Source organism: Notolabrus celidotus, chromosome 24, assembly GCF_009762535.1.
Source record: "Notolabrus celidotus isolate fNotCel1 chromosome 24, fNotCel1.pri, whole genome shotgun sequence".
NCBI lineage: Eukaryota > Metazoa > Chordata > Actinopteri > Labriformes > Labridae > Notolabrus > Notolabrus celidotus.
In genome coordinates this window covers 7268641-7287507 of record NC_048295.1, presented here as the reverse complement: position 1 = coordinate 7287507, position 18867 = coordinate 7268641, and the positions used below count along the sequence as shown (strand labels likewise).

General features: G+C 43.9%; 1 protein-coding gene across 8 annotated transcripts; it reads right to left on the bottom strand.

Moving 5' to 3' along the window:
- Positions 1-74: 74 nt before the first annotated feature.
- LOC117808093 (coiled-coil domain-containing protein 122-like) lies at positions 75-18632 on the bottom strand. 8 transcript variants are annotated; one of them, XR_004630144.1, is made up of 10 exons: positions 18500-18632; positions 17848-17957; positions 17244-17642; positions 17037-17153; positions 16809-16882; positions 16319-16417; positions 2563-2713; positions 2204-2323; positions 435-1922; positions 75-333 (listed from the first exon to the last, which is right to left on the bottom strand). XR_004630144.1 is itself a non-coding variant. In XM_034677579.1 (7 exons), exons 1-6 carry the CDS (start codon positions 18525-18527, stop codon positions 16321-16323), a joined length of 825 nt encoding a protein of 274 aa, XP_034533470.1. In that variant the 5' UTR covers positions 18528-18632; the 3' UTR covers positions 1973-2713; positions 16319-16320. The 8 variants fall into 8 exon arrangements, 6 of the variants coding, with proteins under 6 accessions (XP_034533470.1, XP_034533471.1, XP_034533469.1 ...); XR_004630143.1 differs by having other exon boundaries at positions 2204-2713; XM_034677579.1 differs by lacking the exons at positions 75-333; positions 435-1922 and having other exon boundaries at positions 1973-2713.
- Positions 18633-18867: the final 235 nt, after the last annotated feature.

Below are 18867 nucleotides of genomic sequence, written 5' to 3'. Positions count from 1 at the left end.
ATTTAGCGAGGTTTAATGAGACTTTAAAATAGATTTAGAATATTTGCAGCTTAATTCTTACATATAAAGACTAATTAGGGTTTCCGGTTTTATTTATTTAAAATAAAACAGGAAATAATACAATAAATTAGGAAAGGAAAGGAAAGGACATAATAAAACTTCTAGCTACTCAAATTGTAAAATGTTTGTTTCCTCTTGATGCTGGTTCACAGAACAATGTGTGGTGTGCAGTCAAACACACAGGATCCAGGGCAGGTTTCGAAGATTCATTTTCAACAGAAAGGATCAGCTCAGTGCTGACAAAGGAGTGGATTTGGATGTGGATGATTTTTGCTATAACAAACAAAAGAGGAAAAAAAGGAGATGTTAAATATCTAAATAAACAATGTCACATAATACTGATAAAGATAAAACAGAAATAAGGTGTCACTTACATCAGTAATGCATCCACTCCAGGTAATTCTTCCAAACCACATGGCACAAACATTTCGACACAGTAGTCACTGGCACATGCCAGCTTTGGAGGGAAAAGGGAACCAAAGGCTTGTGTGCAGGCTTTTATAGTGTTGGGGGCGTGGCTTGGTTGATCAGGTGTGGTCTGGTGAGTTAACTTGCAGGTGGAGTGGAGACTTGTGATTTAACATAAATGTAACACTTAAACTAAATATAATGCACTCATAAAGTGATAGACGTCTATGTTTTGAAGGTGACAGTGTTATAATTAAAATGTGACCTGAGAGATAAAGAGCTTACGTTAAGAGACACAATCTAATTAGTGATGTTCACTGATCTAATGTACATCTCTAAAAAGGCCTCGACCTGCCCTGCCCTGACCCCTCCCACTCCGCCCACTCCGCTCTCCTTCCCCAGGTCGGTCTGATCCCTGCACCCTGACCTTGGCTCTTCTGGCCGGTCTTCTCAGTGGATCAGACTCTGCTGCTGCTCCTGCGTCCAGATGGCACTTTCGCAAATCCCATTTCATTGACAAAAGGTGTTTTCTTCACCGCTGCGGCGGGTACAGGATGTTCTCTTAGGCCGAGGGATCACACGCGGATTAACCCTGGCTGTTTGTGCTGCTGGACATGTTTGGACAAACATGGAGGGCAATTATTTACATTAAGGGCAGCGATCACTCAAGTACTGTCTCAGTTCTTTCTATCTGCACAGCTTTGTGATACTAACACCTCTCAAAGGAGTCATGAATTTGCTGTTTTGTAGAAAGACACACAGACCAGTAATCTTGAATCTGGCCTGCTGTTTCCAGACACACAAAGACCACTCTGCCCCAAAATCGACCCCAAAAAAAATCCTCTTTACGCCCCCTTTTTTTTGGACCACCCTCTGTGCTCTTCCTTATTGCTGAGAAAGCAGGTGGCCTGCTGGTTAAACCCTGAGCGCCCAGACTGTCAGGGAGGCCACACTCTGCAGGGATTAAACCATGTCCGGAGCTGGGTGTAAGAGACACACTTCTTGTTTGTACACACTCAGAAAGAAAAAGCTGTTATCAGTGTTCTGATCGCTGTGAGATCTGACATCCAGCAGCACCATAAACAGATAAGAGATTAGTTTGGAGGAAATGCTCTCACATCTGGGTCTGATAACTGTGATATCCTGGCTCTCAAGACCCGCCTGAAGCAGACTCTGAAGAGTGTCAGGGCGTCCCTGGTGTCGCTGTGCTGCTGACCAATCAGAATCAAGTATTTAACAGAGTTGGGTAATAATATGAGATAAAATCTGTCACGTATCTGTGTCGCAGTTCCTGTTTGTCACACTAATTAGAGACATTTCCCAACAAGTCAGATGTTCATTTATGATTTTATCTCAAAAAGCTTTGATTGGTTAGATTTTTCTCTGATCATGGGGGACAGCTTGGGCGAGTTCAGTCTGAACTGAGGCCCTGTTTGGTTTTGGTTCCTTCAAATCTGCAAGAAAGGGAAAGAAAAAGCTTGAGGTGCTGTTTCTCTTCAGTGAATATCAGAAATCTGTTTTATTTTTTAAGAAATGACAATTACAATCACAAGTTTCTCAAATCTAAAGCTAAGAGTAACAAGGTTTAGCGAGAACCCTGTCTACAGCCAGTCCAGCATCCTTTGGTACATCCTGTCCATTCACACAAACCACCTCGTGTATGTGAAGTCTTGACTTCTGTCACATGTACACACACACTCACACACTCAAACATGTGCGCTAAATCAGCACCTACTTTTAACTTAAGTCGGCTGCCAACCCGGGCCCCAGAGAATCCACACACACACAAGACGTGAGTCGTGTAAAGGGACCACGTGGCGCCGACCACTAGAAGTTGTCGCAAACCGTGGACATCCTGGGAAAATAAACCTGCTTCACTATGCAGTTAATTGGATGAAGGGGCTAAATGTAGATGTGTGTGTGTGTGTGTGTGTGAGCAGCATGTGAAGGGAGGTGTGAACATGCTTCTGCACATAAATAGAGACATATGAACTCCGTCTGTTTGAACTGCGAGTCCACCAAGCGGGCCGGTTTGGTTGTGTGCATTTTGGTACTGTTTAGTGCATGGCATGATCTTGTTTGTGTTTCCACTACCAACAGGACTTGGTAGGTGGGAGTGTAAGCCAGATGGCAATTGCTGCGTCAGGTGACATCATAACAATGTAGCCGGCCATACTCCATCTCCTTTTCCTCCAACGATCCCTTGGAAGGTCCAAGGCTGTACGCTCTACCTCCCCACCACCTCCTTTTTCATAGAGAAGAGAGAGAACAGAAATATTATGAACCTCCAACATCATATATAACTCTTGATTCACATCTTGACTTCCAAACCAGATATGTTTGCTGTCTTAAACTCAATATAAACACTCCACCCTGCAGTCACTCTGTGCCAAACTCAGCTGGCATTGTATCAACAATATCTATTTATTCCTTACAGCGCCACATCTATGTGCTTATTTTAAAATGACCTGAAAGAAGCACATTCAGAGACAGTGTGGAAAAACACTTTGACCTTCTTTCACTCTGTCTGTCTATAACATCACTTATTTATCAGATTGAAGCAGTATAAACGTCTGTAAAAATAGTATCACTGCAGCAGCATGTCTGTAAGGGTGCTTTGAGTCTTTACAGCTCACCTCCACTGTCCTTGTTTGCTTCCTCACTACGTCCTTGTCCTCGCTTGTCCTCTGCCCAAAGTCACATTTCTCAGAGACACGTGCCCCCGCCTCAGGGCAGGAGACGTCTGATATTTCAAAACAAAGTGCACACAGAGGCTCGTACTGAGAGGGAGACACGAAGCAGACGCCCCACTGGGGAGAGAAGGGGATTATGGGGGATTACATCCCCCTGTGTTGTCCTCCACTTTTCCTCCCCTCAGCACCTTCTCTCACTCTGGATGTGATGTTACAGCAGAGGAAGTTTTAACACTACAATCTGACTTCATGCCTTAAGAGGTGGAATAATCAGACTCCTACTTCATTCTCTCTTTTTACTCAACTTTGGTAATGACTTTCCTTCACTCAGGTGAAGCATTCCTGCTTCATGTCAGTCCAGTTTGACTCGTTTGTAAACGTCTGAGTCATTGTTGTTTTAGCAAGAGTAGTTTCTGTTTATGTTTGGTGTTGAGGATTTCCAGGGACAACAAAACAAAAACAGAGGAGAGATGACCTCTGCTGTATTTTGCTCTCTTAGTTTCATCTTTTTTCACTTTGATTCACTTTGTCTTCTTTTAATTTGAGCGTAAAAACAGCAACATTCATCCAACTAAAGCTGCTCTAAACACACAAGAGTGACTGTATTGAAACTTCAATTCTCCTCGAGTGCACTTCTCTGTAATCCTTTGTTTGTTTTGGCTGACATACGCTGAATTTGTGTCTGTCTGTCTGTGCCTATGTGTGTGTGTGTGTGTGTGTGTGTGTGTGTGTGTGTGTGTCCTTTAAATGCAGCCAGACAGTCATTACACCATTGTCGAACACACACAGCAGGAGAGACAACAGCAGCCCCAACAACGCCACATCCACGTAAAGAGCTTTCCTCTTAATCAGGTTGTTTATGGCACAGAGCGTTCCCGTTTATTAAAGGGGGTCGCTTCAAGGACTTTGAGTCCGGCGGGTGTCTGACTGTAAAGTTTAAATGAATGTCATGTGTTTGTTTTAGTGTGAGACTTCCTAAGAAAGACACTTAAATTAAACACTCTGCAGAGACATAATAAAAAGAAACCGCACGTGTTGAGAGTCCAGACGAACATCAGAGTTCAAACACGCAGCTGAAGTCTGACCCCGTCTGACCACGTCACCGCTGTGTCTCTGACATACATCGCAACTTTGTCACCGAATACGCCACAAAACCAAACCCTTTGTCCCCTTTGTCTGTGGGAGAAAACTAAGTGTAGTCATGGCCAATGGGTTCATGTAGTAACAACAACAAGAGCTGGAATCTTCAGCATGCTCGGCTGACTAGCTAAACTAAAACATGGTCGTAGTCTCAGTAATGCCACCTATTAGTCTATGAAGAGGCGTTATGAAGCCCACAGATGGAGGTCACCATATTAGAAATGCCGACTCCAACTAAATATTGGTTGTTTGCAAAGAGGTGGAGTTGAGGCCACCTAGCCTTCAGTACGTCCTTCCTGTTCATGCGTTGATGTCTTACCTTAAATGTGAACACTGCGTCTTTAACAAGCCTTGTTTACGTGTGGATCACCTTCGTGTGATGATGGAATATTGAGGGAAAGAGTTGAGAATGTGAGTTGTGTTATTTGGGCGTCCATCTGATTCATTTAGACACAATATCTGACACATGAAGGCAGAGAAACGATAGGAGGCGTGGCAGGACAAGCCCCTGTGGTTATATGCAGGCTCTAAATATCCCACCATAGAAATTGTTGGTCTTTATGCTAAGGGAGTTGTTTGGTGGGTCATAAAGAGGCATCACTGTTAATTCCAATGTGTTTTATAACTGGTTAGAAATTCCTCACAGGAGCTTTAAACAACTCATGGTAAACAAAACTTAATGAGTGAGCTACAGCAGGAGAAATCTCTGCACTATGATTGTTTCATGATTAGGAGCTAGGAAAGATAAGCCTCCTCAAAGTCAATCACAGTCCCATTGTTTCAGACTGACATCTGACTTCAAATAACTCAATCAGGCACAGTCTAGGTGCTGCAGAGGACAGGCAGGATTCAGAGCAGAGATAACTGCTTCACACTCAGCATCCATAGTGCACAGGCTTGCATCGACTGCTCGGTGAAGTAAAGAGGAGACAGACTGTCCTCCGACAATGTGCTGATCTTAACAATCAGAGAAGCTGTCACAATGCCAGCGTGAGCATTTAGTACGTCCTTCCTCCGACTGCACACGGACAAATCCTCTCCGCACAGCAGAGCGGTAGGAGGAAGGAGAAGTCTCGCCCTTGTGTGACAGTAATGTGACCCAAAACCACAGCAGACTCTGAAATAGCTCAGAGTGAGGATCGATGTAAAAGTGACCTCACTGAGAAAGACTCAAATCAATCCTGCATTATTAATTTCACGTGTGCTGGAGCTCAGACTTTTTCCTTTTATGCTAATGAACCACAGCGGGTGTGTTTGAGCAGGTGTGCGCCAAATGGCAGAGAACCCCTGAGGCCTCTGAACAAAGTAGGAGCACAGATCTAGTAAACCTGACCCTGGATCAGCCCAGATGTCGGATGCTTTGAGTAAATAAGTGACTAAAGGTTTCATGTGGTTGACATCTGCTCGTCTACCCTTCACAAAAACATACAAACCCCACTCTCTGTTTGCAGGGGCTGGAAGAGGGTGTGCTGCGTGTGCAGATAACTTGACACAGCAGAGGTAAACAAACCCTGACTCTCCTCAGAGACACATTTACTCTCGCATCTTCTTCAGCTTCCTCTGCACCTTCTTGTTCTCTCTCTTTTGCTCTTCATTTATTTTCACTGCTTCTATAAGTCGACTCCTGCGCGCTCTCCACGTCCTTAAAACCTCAGTCAGCTCACGTCTGGTACATAATGTTCAACCACACACACGCGCTCAGATATAAACACACGCACACAAACGCAGCCTGAGGTCAGCTTCTATCACTGCAGTGTCTCCTGTTTGCTTCCTATTTCTGAGACAGGAGGAAGAATCAGCAGCCGTCTTCTTTTTTCCTCCATTGTGCCATCCTTCACCTCTCGCCTCGCTCTCATTTCCACGTCTGGTGATCTTTTACAAGACTTGCAATTTCTTCTATTTAGCTTCATCCTTAAACCATTACTTTGTCTTTGCCAGGTTTCAATCCAAATGTTCAGTATGGTCCCAGAAGATCTGCAAAAGGACACAGGCCCTGATCCTGCACTTTACTCTTTAAAGGTTATTTTGTAATCTTCAGATGATCTGATTCTGTAATGATTATCTTTAATGTGTCAGTTATCACAGAATCATTGTATCATGATGGTAGCGTGATAGTCAGCAATGGATCAGGTATCCAATCATGTTGTTACCCCTACTGTGAGCACACACAGTTCCATCTCAGGGCACAGCTAGTACATCTATCAAGGTCCAGGGCAGTGCTTACACTGTGATCTGTATTATATGGTAAATATAGTTGCATCTGTTGTCAATTAAGGTCAGTGTGACAATTAATCTATTAGAGCTCCCTTCATATCTCCTTTATCCTCAATCTTAATGTGAAAGCAGCTCCTTGCCCAGTAGATCATTTAAAGACAAACTCTGTGCCGTGGCTCTAACTTCACAAGAAAAAAGACAGGATGATCTTCTCCAAATCTGATGTGCTCCCTTTAAATTTCTCCTTCCTAAAAATGTGTCTGTCCCTGGCACGTTTGCAGCCCTGCTCCAGGCAGAGCAGCGGCACGTGGAGGGAACATCAGCAGCAAGGAAAGGAAAAGGGGAGGCAGAGGCGAGAAAGAGAAAGGAGCACAAACAGAGCGGAGAGGAGATCCTGCACATACATGGATACCGAGAATTAACATATCGGACTGATCAGCTCTGCAAGGTGTAGAGTTAGTCATGTGATACCGACGTTGTATGTGAAACTGTTTTTATGCAGCAAGATTACATCATTGATTTGTGCATCAGCCAATCAAAAGGCGAGACTCCAGTTGATACTACTACCATCACGAGTTTGTGAGACTGACACAAAGTATTTTTTCTGCTGCATAGAAAGAGAGTTTCACAACATGATGTACCAAAGTTTAACAACACGTTTAAATCTGTCTCCGTCCGTCAGAGAAGCTTCATTGTTTGAGAGTTTTGTGAGTTGACCACAGTCGCCACCAAAACATCTACAGTCGCAAGAATTACTTCCTCAAAAATAGACTTTGAAAATGTGCTTCTCCTTCTTGTGGAATGATAACGCTGCATAGAAGTTGGAAGAATCAAATATGTTCCACTGGGATTGATGAGACTAAAGCAGCGCCTGCTCTGTGTAATATAAGGCTTTTATTCTTTAAGGTGTCTGAAGAGACAAAAAACAGAAGCAGACGTCCACCTTCTTTTTATATGAACTAATCAATCCACAGACTTAGAGTTGAAGCACAAAGATCTGATAGATTCTCACATATGCTGACTTGATATTTAGGTCACTCCACTCTGGGCCACGCAGCATAGTGAATCCCTCCTCGCCTCCCCCGTCCTCGCCTCCCCCTCCTCTCTTTTAGCTGAGGGGTTTTAGGCTTTGAGAAGTACAGGGTGTTCCAGCACAGTCTGTACATATAGTATACATCCTACTGGCACGCACTCTCTCACTCACACATACACAAACACACACACACACAGCAGCTAAGTGTCCGCCCAGAGAGACACACATTCTGTGCATTGTCTTTAATATTTCTCAGCGTGGTCAGACAGTAGGACACTGTGTCCTCATGTGGACTTGGCCAACAGAACAGGTGCTGAGCTGCATTACATATGAGCTCCAGGCACGAGACACATAGAGCCTGCAGTGTATAGGATGTGGTGTTGAGATGCCATCATTGAGTGCTGATGCAGTTGTGAAATGTACACAAATAACAACATGTACATATGTCTCAGTTTGGGGAGGAAACAGCAGCTGCCTATGAGAACAAAATGTTTCCCCCCTTCAGATATGAAGATGTTCCCATCGTTGTGCTTTCTGACCTGAAACAGGCCATCAGATAGAGTGTGAAATACTGCCACAGTTTGGAAGAAGCTGCCAGTTCTCAGACGTGTTCGTAACCTGAATATGTGGAAACAGATTGTTCTGGATTTCTGAAGACGTGGCATTTAAAGAGCAGCAGATACAGAGACACGAGGGGTAAATCCCAAAGTACTTAACGGACACTTACAGGAAAAAACATCAGAATTTGGAGCTGTTTTTATAAATGTCTCAACCAATTCTATAAGTCACCTGAAAAGGCTCCTGATTGCATCTTTGCTCAATAAGTCTTGGCCTGTCTTATCCTCAGGTTTGCATAAAATATACATTTTTTAATATGAAAAATATCGATAATCTTATCAGTACCAGCTCAAGAAAACCCATATCCTGATTGCAAGGCATCTAAATTGAATACTTTCACATTAAACTGCAGCTACTTGTCATCTAACACTAACACTGTCCTTTCATTTTCCATATGTGGTGAGTTCTCTCTGAACAAAAGCCCTGAAATGTATTTAATTACACCTCCAGAGCTCTACCACCATGAACTGACACGTCTGCTCTCTCTTCAATCAGCGCTCATAGAACTGAAATATTCTCATGTCATTAACACACTCTTTAAACGTCTCTTTCACACTCCCTCTCTCTGTTGTACATTGTCATTTGTCACTATTGATTTAAAGCCTCTGACACACGCTGAGCTTCCCACTACAATCCATATCTCCTCTCCTCTTCTTCAAAATGTTCCACAAACAAGCTCTCCTTACTGTGTTTGTAACGTTAGAAATGTGGGAATTGAAGCTTGGCACGGCTCACACCACCTCAGACTGATAAATTGCGCATAAAGAAACACACACACGAACTGTAGTGGGAGCTTTTGAGAGACGGCGAACAAAAGCAGAGGAGGGGTCAGTGTTTCAGATGCAGTCACGAAAACGGCCGAGTGTGGGCACAGCGTGTTAAAAAGCTGTACATGTGGAGAGCTTTGAAAGGAGGAAACTGCTGCTTTTTTTTACCCACTCACTGCTTCGTGTGTAATTTGTCACTTTTACAATCCAAAGTGTTAAAGCTAACGTGACATTCGCTGCTGTCGCCACTCACCAACACAAAGACAAAGACGTGACAGCAGAGCTCGTAATGCGACACGTTTTTTGAAGGATTACTCCCTGAGGGGGTCTGTCTTTGTAGGAGCCAAACGACTGACATGCTGGAATGAAACACATCAGCATATTCTCTGTGACGAGGCCAAAAAATGAGCTCCACTTCTTGGATGTTCTCCTCCACTTCAGGCTCTGTAAGCAAATGTTTCATGCAGGCCTGCAGCCAGCTGATGTTCTCTTACAGAAAACACACACAGCAGCAGGAGGAAAAAAAGGCAAACATTGGCGTCTGAACACCCACACACACACCTGGTGTACACTACTGAGTGGTAAACAAGCGGCCTCTTCACAAGCAGGGGTTTAAAAAGGCTGCCGGGTTTGTTTGCATGATGTGTTTATCTCGGTGTGGAGCCACAGAAGAGGTGCAGCCATGAAGCGAGGGGCCTCCTCTTTGTCATTGTTTCGGTTGCTGCTTTTAGAAGTGTGTTTAAAAAGTGTGTGCGTTTCAATACAAGCTGATGTGTTCATATCTGAATCAGGTAGATCATCCAAGTCGCAATCAGCTTTTCAGAAAGCTCTGATATATCCATGAGGCCGTGGACTCTTTGTGTCACATGTTCAGACTGATATAGACCGAATTATTGATCCTCATTAAGCCAGAAGCTGTCTTAAGTTGACAGATGTCTCATGTCCTCTGACCATGTAAACCTGCAGCAGCTAGGTGAGGACAAGGTAGCAGTATGAATCAGTATGTTCAGGGTTCTCTGGGGTGTTTTGTAATCTTTGTCCTCATACAATAGCTGGATGTCCATCTAACTATAAGGTTTGTTTTTTGTTCCTGGTCATATAGGAACATTTCAGGAACAGAACAGGGCGGGCGAATGGGGAGGATGTTCATGTTTTTCATTGGCACTATGCCGAATGGGAATAAAAAAAACCTGCACAGAGTGATAAAGCAGCAGCTGCGGTTTCTTGTGGGGGTGTGAGAGAGAGGGAATAAATAGGGAACAGCGTGTACAGGACAGAGCAGAGCTTTACCATCTCTATATGGGAGCAAGAAAACGATACTGTAGGGAAGAGAGGAGGAACTCTGGGTCTAGATCCGTCCCACCACTGCTTCCTTCTCTGTTTCATTCATAATTTACTGCCCCAGTGTTCCGTCTACGATTAGGATACAGAGAGGAAACAAGCCGAGGCAGAGCCCCCCTCCCCTCACTCGCACGCACTCTTGTTCCCGTGACGTAATGGTCGACCTGGGACTCCCTGCTGCTCCCCCTAGCTGCCCTACTTTCTCGCTGCAGAGGAGCTGAACAAGCGTCCTCATCACTTGCGGCGCAGTTTGGCATGTAAAGCATCCAGTGTCCTAGACTGCAGTGTTTATTTACAATGCTGTTAAAGCGGGCTGTCTGACTATGCATTTCACAACACATATCAAAACAAACACTTCTCACAACTTCAGGATATTTGGGGGGAACGGCTTTCAGATTAGACTGCTTTAATCTGGATCATCTCGACCTCATCAGATTACATTTCCTGTTGTGGAATATGTTGCTTTAATAATAATACACACCCCGCCCGCCTCAGCCCAGACAAAGCTGTTCACTTCAAAGAGACGAAGAAGAAGACATGTGTTATTAATATTTAATGCACAGACAGAGTCTGGGACTCACGCAGACGTTACACAAGATAATTCTGCTGCAGAGTGCTGAACACGCACAAACTAATCAACCACTTAAACCAGAGAAGGGATAAAAACAGAGTCTACGTGTTTAATTACTCAACACACAAACAAACGCTGAATCAGAGTCTGCAGAAAAGGGAGGAAGGAATCTGCGTTATCTGAGGCCTCAATGAAGGAGACAATCTGAGTTTAGGGACAAATCTCTGGAGGCAGAAGATGACATCAGAATCATGCAGCGAGAGCCACAGTGTGATATTTTCAGACCCAGAAAGAGAGACCTACGCTGTGACGACTCATATCAGTCCTACATGTAAACAGATGGACTTGATTCTCCTCCTTCAGCCTCAGATATTTTAATCCAGCCTGTTACGCATCACACATCGGGGTTCCCGCTGGTCGCATGTTATGAATGTTACTCAGGAGCTGGCAGGAGAAACTCTAGCAAAGTGGAGGACTTCTGGAACTGTTCTGGAGTCTTGTGCAGGAGTGTGGTTTCACTAATTTCACGCTCACAATGCTCCTCCATCTCTGCTGTGTGATTTAAGATTGTAAAAAGCTGAGCAGCACCATTTAGAAGAGTGACTCAGTGTTCTTTTAGGTGGGAGTGAAACACTGACTGCACGCCTCCAGACATACATTTGGCAGGGGGCCGTATACATCACACTCTGTATGGATGTTGTTGTCAGTTTCATGTGTTCATGATTCATGTGAGTCTAAATAAATCTGTTTATGTCGCATCTTCTGTAGGCAAGCAGGCATGTCTCTAAAAGCAAGATGCCCACGTGTGTTATATAATAGAAGCTGGTTTTTAGATAAAGACTTACTGGACGTGTCATCACAAAGATTTAAACCTGTGCTGTTATCTGCTAAGTTTACTAAGACTCAGGATTGGTGTGTGTGAGTCTGAGTGTGTTTGTTTGCGTTGCTCAGGTACACAGCCGGGTGGGGCTCCGTCCCAGGCGCCTCTGTCTGTTAAAGCTTTCCTTTATTACATCTATTTCTGGCCCGCGCTATTTACTGGAGACCTTTCAGCTACGTCATGCTCTTCAAGACTCGTATCCCACATTCCCGCCGCAAAGTCACGCTCACACTGTGGGCCGGTTCATGCCTGTGCAGATCAAAACATTCCTCAGATTAGCGCCCAAACCACACCCTGGAATAACTCATGACAGCTTAACCTGGTTTCTGTGTGTAGCCTGAGTCAAGAGAAGGGCCAAACCTGTGGAGTATAAACAAAAACACACCCTGGAGACCCACCCTGTGAAAGCTCCAAGGAGACAAGACCTGAGGAAGGACTTAGTCACGGTGAATCATTATTATATCTGAGGAGATAAACGCAGCATGAGAGGAAGGCGGGATGTTTACAGTCAGAAGGTTTTGTCTGTAAACTATAGTGTGCGTGTGATGCTGCTGTTTAGTCTAACAAGAACCAATGGGAGCAATTAAAGTCCTGCAGAGTCACAGTGGTCTCCCCTGGGTGTTCAACTCGGCCTTCAGAGGGATTTCCCCTCACCACTTATTTTTAATATAGTCATCCAAGCGTAAAATACACAACTTATTGTCCCCACTGTGACTGACGTGGACCTGTCTCATAAATCAGGATTACCTCTCTGAGAGACAGAGAGGTCCGATCTCTTTACAGAGCCTGTAACGACCTGCCTAACAAAAGCAGGTAAATAAACTCCTCTCAGTGTCAGGAGATGAATCTCTACTCAAGGTGACTGAGCTGTCGCTTGAGGGGTGGAGGGACCTGTAGGGCGCTGAGCTTCTTAAAAACACAGCAACACAATTAGGAGAAGCTTAAAGTCTCAATCAGAAACCCTCCAGTCCTTCCTGTAAGTCCCTTTTTCTGAAAGTCAGCTCATCCCGCCTTCTCTAGGGTGTGACTCAGCAGCTGATGTCGCAAAAGGAATCTTTGCTCAGCTGATTGTGTTCACAAACAATCGCTTGAGGTGAAGTGCATGGCCTGCTCACTCCTCCTCCTCACAAGCTGCTGGGAGCGAGTCAGAACCGGTGAAGGGTTGTGGAGTTTAGGAATAGAAATAAAGTCTAAAATAATCACAGATAGTACAGGCGGGAAGAAACACCTGACTGTGGAGAGGCAAGCAATAAGCCTGTTGTAAAATCTGAGTGTCTGCACAGGTAGTAGTACTTCCATGGCAGCCTGCTTACTAACAGATTAACATTAAAGTGAATGTTTCACTCACGGTGAAGTTTAGACATTAGCCTTGTCCGTCGGCATTCTCAGAAGGCTGACAATACCAGCAGCGCCTGTATAAGTTCCTCTTTCCTGCAAGTTTCCTGTTGACATTTTCACCTCACTCAACCTGTCCTGTAGCTCTGCCGAGGCTCACACCATGCTGTCGATTTGTTCGATGTCTCGTTCAGTCGTTAAAAATATCCTCCATGTTGTTTACAGATGCTGTGAATTATTGGATACTCGGATGTGTGTGTGACCTGTCCTTGGAAGTACTCTGAGTTCATAAAGGAGTGTTTATCTCTGAAAGGTTTTAAAGATGCCTCTTAGAAACAGTCCTCACAAGACCTTTAGTGCAGGCACACAGCCAACCTGCATTGTAAAAGTGTAGCAGCTGGCAGCGTAGATTCAGAGGCCGATCCACATGACAGGAATGTAATGAGCTCAATGCAGATGAGTGACAACACTTAAAGAAATGATATCCCTCAGAGTGACGTGTTTAAAATAACCATCACACAAGGAGATGGGGTAACATCCTTGCGAGAGACAGAGAGAGAGAGAGAGAGAGAGAGAGAGAGAGAGAGAGAGAGAGAGAGAGAGAGAGAGAGAGAGAGCACCTGCTGAAACCTGCACATTCAGGATCACATGAAGGCTCGTTATGCAGGTTATGTAAAAGCATTGAAACTACATACTGCTTTTGGAAATCAGCCAGCGCTGAGGGCAACAGGTGCACCTGAGATCGTTTGGAGGATTCACACACCCTCACTAAACGACGAAAACTCCCACAATGCATCAGCCCCTTTACCGTTATGCCAGTCTCTGCAATGAAACACTCAACCTGTATTAGTAAGAGATCAGGAATTTACAAGAGGCAAGTCAAGCAGGTCAGCTACGGTCTACTTCCTCACAGCACACACGCCAGAGTAGGAGGAGCGAGCAGTCGTAAAGTCCTCCTGCACGAGATGAAGCTGCACATTAATTTGTGGTATGCAAAGCTGTAACGGTGTCAAACAAAGAGCAGCAGGAATTAAATGACAGGTTGTTGTCTTCTAATAACTTGTGTAACCTTTAGAGTAAAGATTTATCGCCTGACATTAACGGTGCAAACATAAACTGCTGGACTCGCAGCTTTTTACAAGCATCCAAACAAATATTGGGACTACTTTCTCCGATGCAGTGGCGAAGGAAAGCGGGTAAACATTGCACTGCAGAGAACTAAAGGAGCTCAGCCGTTCTGCAGCGCTTTCAGAAAGCTTGCCAAGCATTTGTGTTGGTGCATTAATTCATCAAAAAGCCAAAAAGGAGGCGAGGACACGGTCAGAGAGCTCCGGGTTTCCAAAGTATGTCTAAAAGCTGTGAAAGCATCTCTCATGGCAGTTCGTCCCTCACTTAGATTAATTGTTTTTTTGTTCCATGGCTAATGTTGTTTAAACTCCCCCTCTCCGCTCTCCACTTCAGCACTCGAGTACATTTCAAAGTGACGGCTGATGCCAAAGTGGAGTCGACAAATGTGTCACAGCCAAATAAATAAAAGCAGCATGTGGGGGACGGCTGGTGTTGGATTCATTCCTTAATCAGCTCGGCTTAATTAGCTTGGACCGGGAGGATATGAGCAGCGTTAATCTGAAGAGTTTCTCACAGAATGGAAACTCCTTGAAATGCACATGATGGAGAGAAAATACATTTTCAAGAGGAGGGGGAGATACAGTGGATTCCCTCCAGGATGTTTCACACTGGACTGTCCTGAAGGAAGAGTTTCAAGGCTGTTTGCTGCCTATTGGACTTACCCAACTCTCTTGTGGGTCAAATTGTGAGTGTTTTTTTGGCACTTAATGGGCCAAACAGCGTCATCAGGACAGAGCAGAGGGCCGTCAGGATGACGACACTCTAATGAGGTCAGCCAGGGAGAGCAGGGCCGCAGTACAGCAAGCTGGACAGACTCCCCTGATGCATATTAGAGAGAACAGCTCATTTTAGTACTATACAGGACACTACTGCAGAACTTTTACTGAAATATCTGATAGAAAAATGGATTTCAAAGCTCCTTAGAGGAACTGTTTTGCTCATAATTGACACTTACTCCCTCCTAGGGTTACTTACAGTCATCAACAATGTCAACATAGAAGTTGTTGAGCTTTAAGGCTCAAATTGTGGTGCTCGTTCATTGTTTAAACTGTTAATGTGGTTACTCGGTGTGACTCAAAAGAAATAATGCGAATCATCAAACACACAAAAAAAGTACAACTGAGCTGTTATCTAACTCTCAGGTCTACACACATGAGAGCACATTACAAACACCTAAGATGAGCATGTGTACGTAGTGAACATTGTGTTCTTTGTGTAGAATAAATAAATACTTCTTGATGAGAGAACAGTGGGAGGACATTTTAAACAGTGTTTTAAAGCTGGAAGAAATCCAGTTTGCTCCTGTTCAGTCTTAAGAATGTATCCTGCAACATTTGTTAATATTTTCAATCTTTTCTCGGCCTTAAAAGCACATTTTATCATCCTAGTAATGCGAAGAGCTGTTCAATTTTCAGAAACACAATTCAAATGTTGGAATCAATCAAATTCACTTCATATCAACAGTAGCAGAGTTTCTCAGAGGGTGTTGTGTAAATAATGGTTGGGCAGTAATTGTGTGAAAAGCCATTTTTTGCTGTTTAATTAGTTTGCAGTTCTGGCTGAAGTAGCACAGTCACGCCCTTGTTACCCAGCAGTGTGGCTGTCACCTCGCAGACCATCATGCCACCCAGTGAAGCGGCAGCTGGAACAGCGTGTTCCAAAACAACATCATCGCTTTCGACAGTTAGAGCGGGCACTTGGCTTTTGTGGAGCGCGGGGGTCACTGTTTTTGGACAGTGAGTGGACACACTGTTTGACTGTCACTGCCCGGCCCTAAAAATCCCATCCCACGCCACGCTGACTCTGCCCTTGATTTAATGAAACCTGCTGTCCTGTTATTAGAGGAAATGAAATCAAGTCAAAACAAGCAATTATTCACCGCTCTCAGTGTTCTCTGTGAAACAAAACTTGAACATTTAATGAATAACACGCAGAAACAACTGCTGCATTAATATAAACTACTGCTCCACAGTCTGGGTGATGAAGGCTTCTGTGATGAAGCAGAACAGAAGAGGTTGCAAATTTTTTGACACGGCTGCTCTCTACTGGTCATTTGTAGGGACATGCATTCATTGAATAACAACTACATGGCTGCATTTAGTCTGGATATATAATATGAGTTATCTTTACGTTTAATGACCACCAACCGCCAAGCCCTGAGATGACTCCTGCTGCCTCTTGAGCTCATCAAGCTGCCTCTCCAAGTGGTGGATATCTGCAGACAGCTGCCTGAGGAGAACAGATACACTGAATTAGAGTTCAAAGCTAAAAGCAAGATAAAGGTGATGATTACGAAGTAAAAGAGCAATCAGAAGACATACAATCAATAATATGAGGATGAGATAGGTCAAAAATGAAAGAGATGATAGGAGGAAATACAAAGAGGATAGTAACTCTTGCACCTACCCTCTGCCTGTGGTTTTTTACATTAAAAATAGCTCTATAAGGACAGTCAGTCTTAATCCTGATGGCCTTGTTTGCTCCTTTGTAGCTCAAGGCATGAACGCCTCACAGGGGCTTTAACTTCCTTGCAAAGCGCTCAGTGCAATACTCATTCCTAAATAGATGCACCCACTTTTTATTAGTGCTGTTATAGCTGCTCTCATCACTCATGTTTTACCTGTGGACTCCCTGTGCTCTGCTCATCTGGCAGTGGAGGCGCCTGACGATGGCTTCATAGCGCTTGTTCTGGATCTTAAGAAGCAGAAAGAATATTTATTTTAGATTCATTTTCATAGAGGGACTCAGGAACTCAGGAACTCACATCCTCTTCTTGGGCTTCAGTTTTAGTCTCTGAAAATCAGCTCAGCGTGATTATTAGTGCATTGTTATACTTTGCTGTACCTACCGCTATGTCTTTCTTTATGTGAGTGTGAAGCGTGGACTCTTCATGCAGTTTCTCCCTCTTCTCCTCAATAGTCTTACTCATCACAGAGATCTCCTCATTAAGAGCAGCGATCTCTTTCTGTTGAAAAGTCAGCACAAAACAAAAGATTATCATAGAGGGGAAAGTAACTAGAAAGGAGGGACAGATATGTTCCTAAAGTTTCTCCACCTTCACCATCTGCACCGTGTTTCCATAGGGATTCTCTAAATCTTCCCTCAGCTCCTCTTTCTTCTCCTTCAGCATCCTAACCAGCTCCCTCTTCTCCTCCAGCTCTTTCTTGGCCTCTGTCTGGCTCGCAGCACGCAGAGCAGCAGCTCTGTGAGTCTCCATCTTGTTTCTGTAAGTGTTGAAACCTTCCAGTGCCACACCAGCCTTCTCCTCCTCCTCGCTTATGTCCACCTGGAGATTGCTGATGTCCTTGCTGATGGAAACACAGCGACCATACAGTGCTGTGACCTGCTGGCCCAGCTGCTCCATCTCTCCTTTCAGCAGAAGGGTATCCCTCACATTGGCTTTCAGATCCTGCTCCACCGCCTCATCCTCCAGCGCAACATTTTTAAGAGTCAACTGGAAAAGGATCATATTTTAATGAGGGTCAATGCCAACATATACACTGGACACTCAACTTTCCCCCCTCACACAGTAAAGGCTATTCTACTGCCAACATAATGACCATAAAAAGCCCTTTGCGTTCATATATTATATATATGTCTGCTCAGTACAAATATGCATTGTGTTCTGATGAAATAGAGGGATAAAGTGGAGCCTGAACCTGCAAGGAGCTGAGGATCTTCTGTTTCTCCTCCAGGGCCACAGTCTGGGCGTACCCATGATGACTCACATCCTCTACAGCCTTGGTCAATGACAGCCCAGGTTGGTCCTCTATTCCTCAGAGAAAAGATCATTATAGCTGCTATGAGGAACTTTTGATTGTGGAACTTTTGACTTGTGGACAAAGTGATACCTCTTATCTCTTGTTCTGTACGTGCAAAAATTGTGTTTTCAACAAAAACCTCACCCTGCTGTCTTTTTACAGACAGATTTACCACTCAATGTGATTATTTGCCATGAAAACAGCTGAAAAAGGGTGTTTTTAAAGACAAATGTCAATCAGGTGGTATGACACCTACCCCCTCTGAGTGGTTGAAGGCATTAAAAATGACAACACAGAAGGTATCAGTGTTGTTGTTCATGGTTTTGTTTGCTTTTGAAGGTCATAAAGAGGCATCAGTGTTGGTTTGAAGGTTGCAGTCATATTTTCACTTAGATTTTCTCACTTTTCACTCACATCATGTCTAAAGTGAGCTAACAACAGCTTCTAAGAGTTCAAATAGCAGTTGAATTCATTTTCAGATTAATAGTTGCTTATAAGATGACATATTTGTCAGTTTTAACCTTAGAAATGTTATAAAATAAATACAAACCGTCTTCATTGTCCTTAAAGTTTGACATTTTCACATCAGAGTTGGAAATTTAATATTAATGACAAACTAATCTCAACTGTTACGTTCCGACGTCAAACGTCAACCGTCAAGACCGAGCCTACGGTTTTAACGTCAAATCCCCACTCCATAAAAGAACCACAAACTTGTTCTTATTGCCAGATTACCGTGGATTTTATGTGTTGGACAAAGTCAAGATTAATAAATTGTGTGCTTAAAAAGCAGAATCCAGAAAAAAAGAAAAAGGCTTTACATTATGATTTCGCTGAATAACAGAATTGCTGTTTACAAGGAAACTACGCTTCCCAGAGTTCCTTTCGTGAATTTCCTCAAACTACTTCCGGGTTTGT

Bases quoted from the DNA above. Each gene is read 5' to 3' on its own strand.
- LOC117808093 (XM_034677579.1), bottom strand. From the start codon at position 18,527: ATGTCAAACTTTAAGGACAATGAAGACG. The intron at 17,958-18,499 runs GTTTGTATTTAT...TCTGAGGAATAG, and splicing joins CTTTAAGGACAATGAAGACG to AGGACCAACCTGGGCTGTCA. The intron at 16,418-16,808 runs GTAAAACATGAG...TGTTCTCCTCAG, and splicing joins AGAGCACAGGGAGTCCACAG to GCAGCTGTCTGCAGATATCC.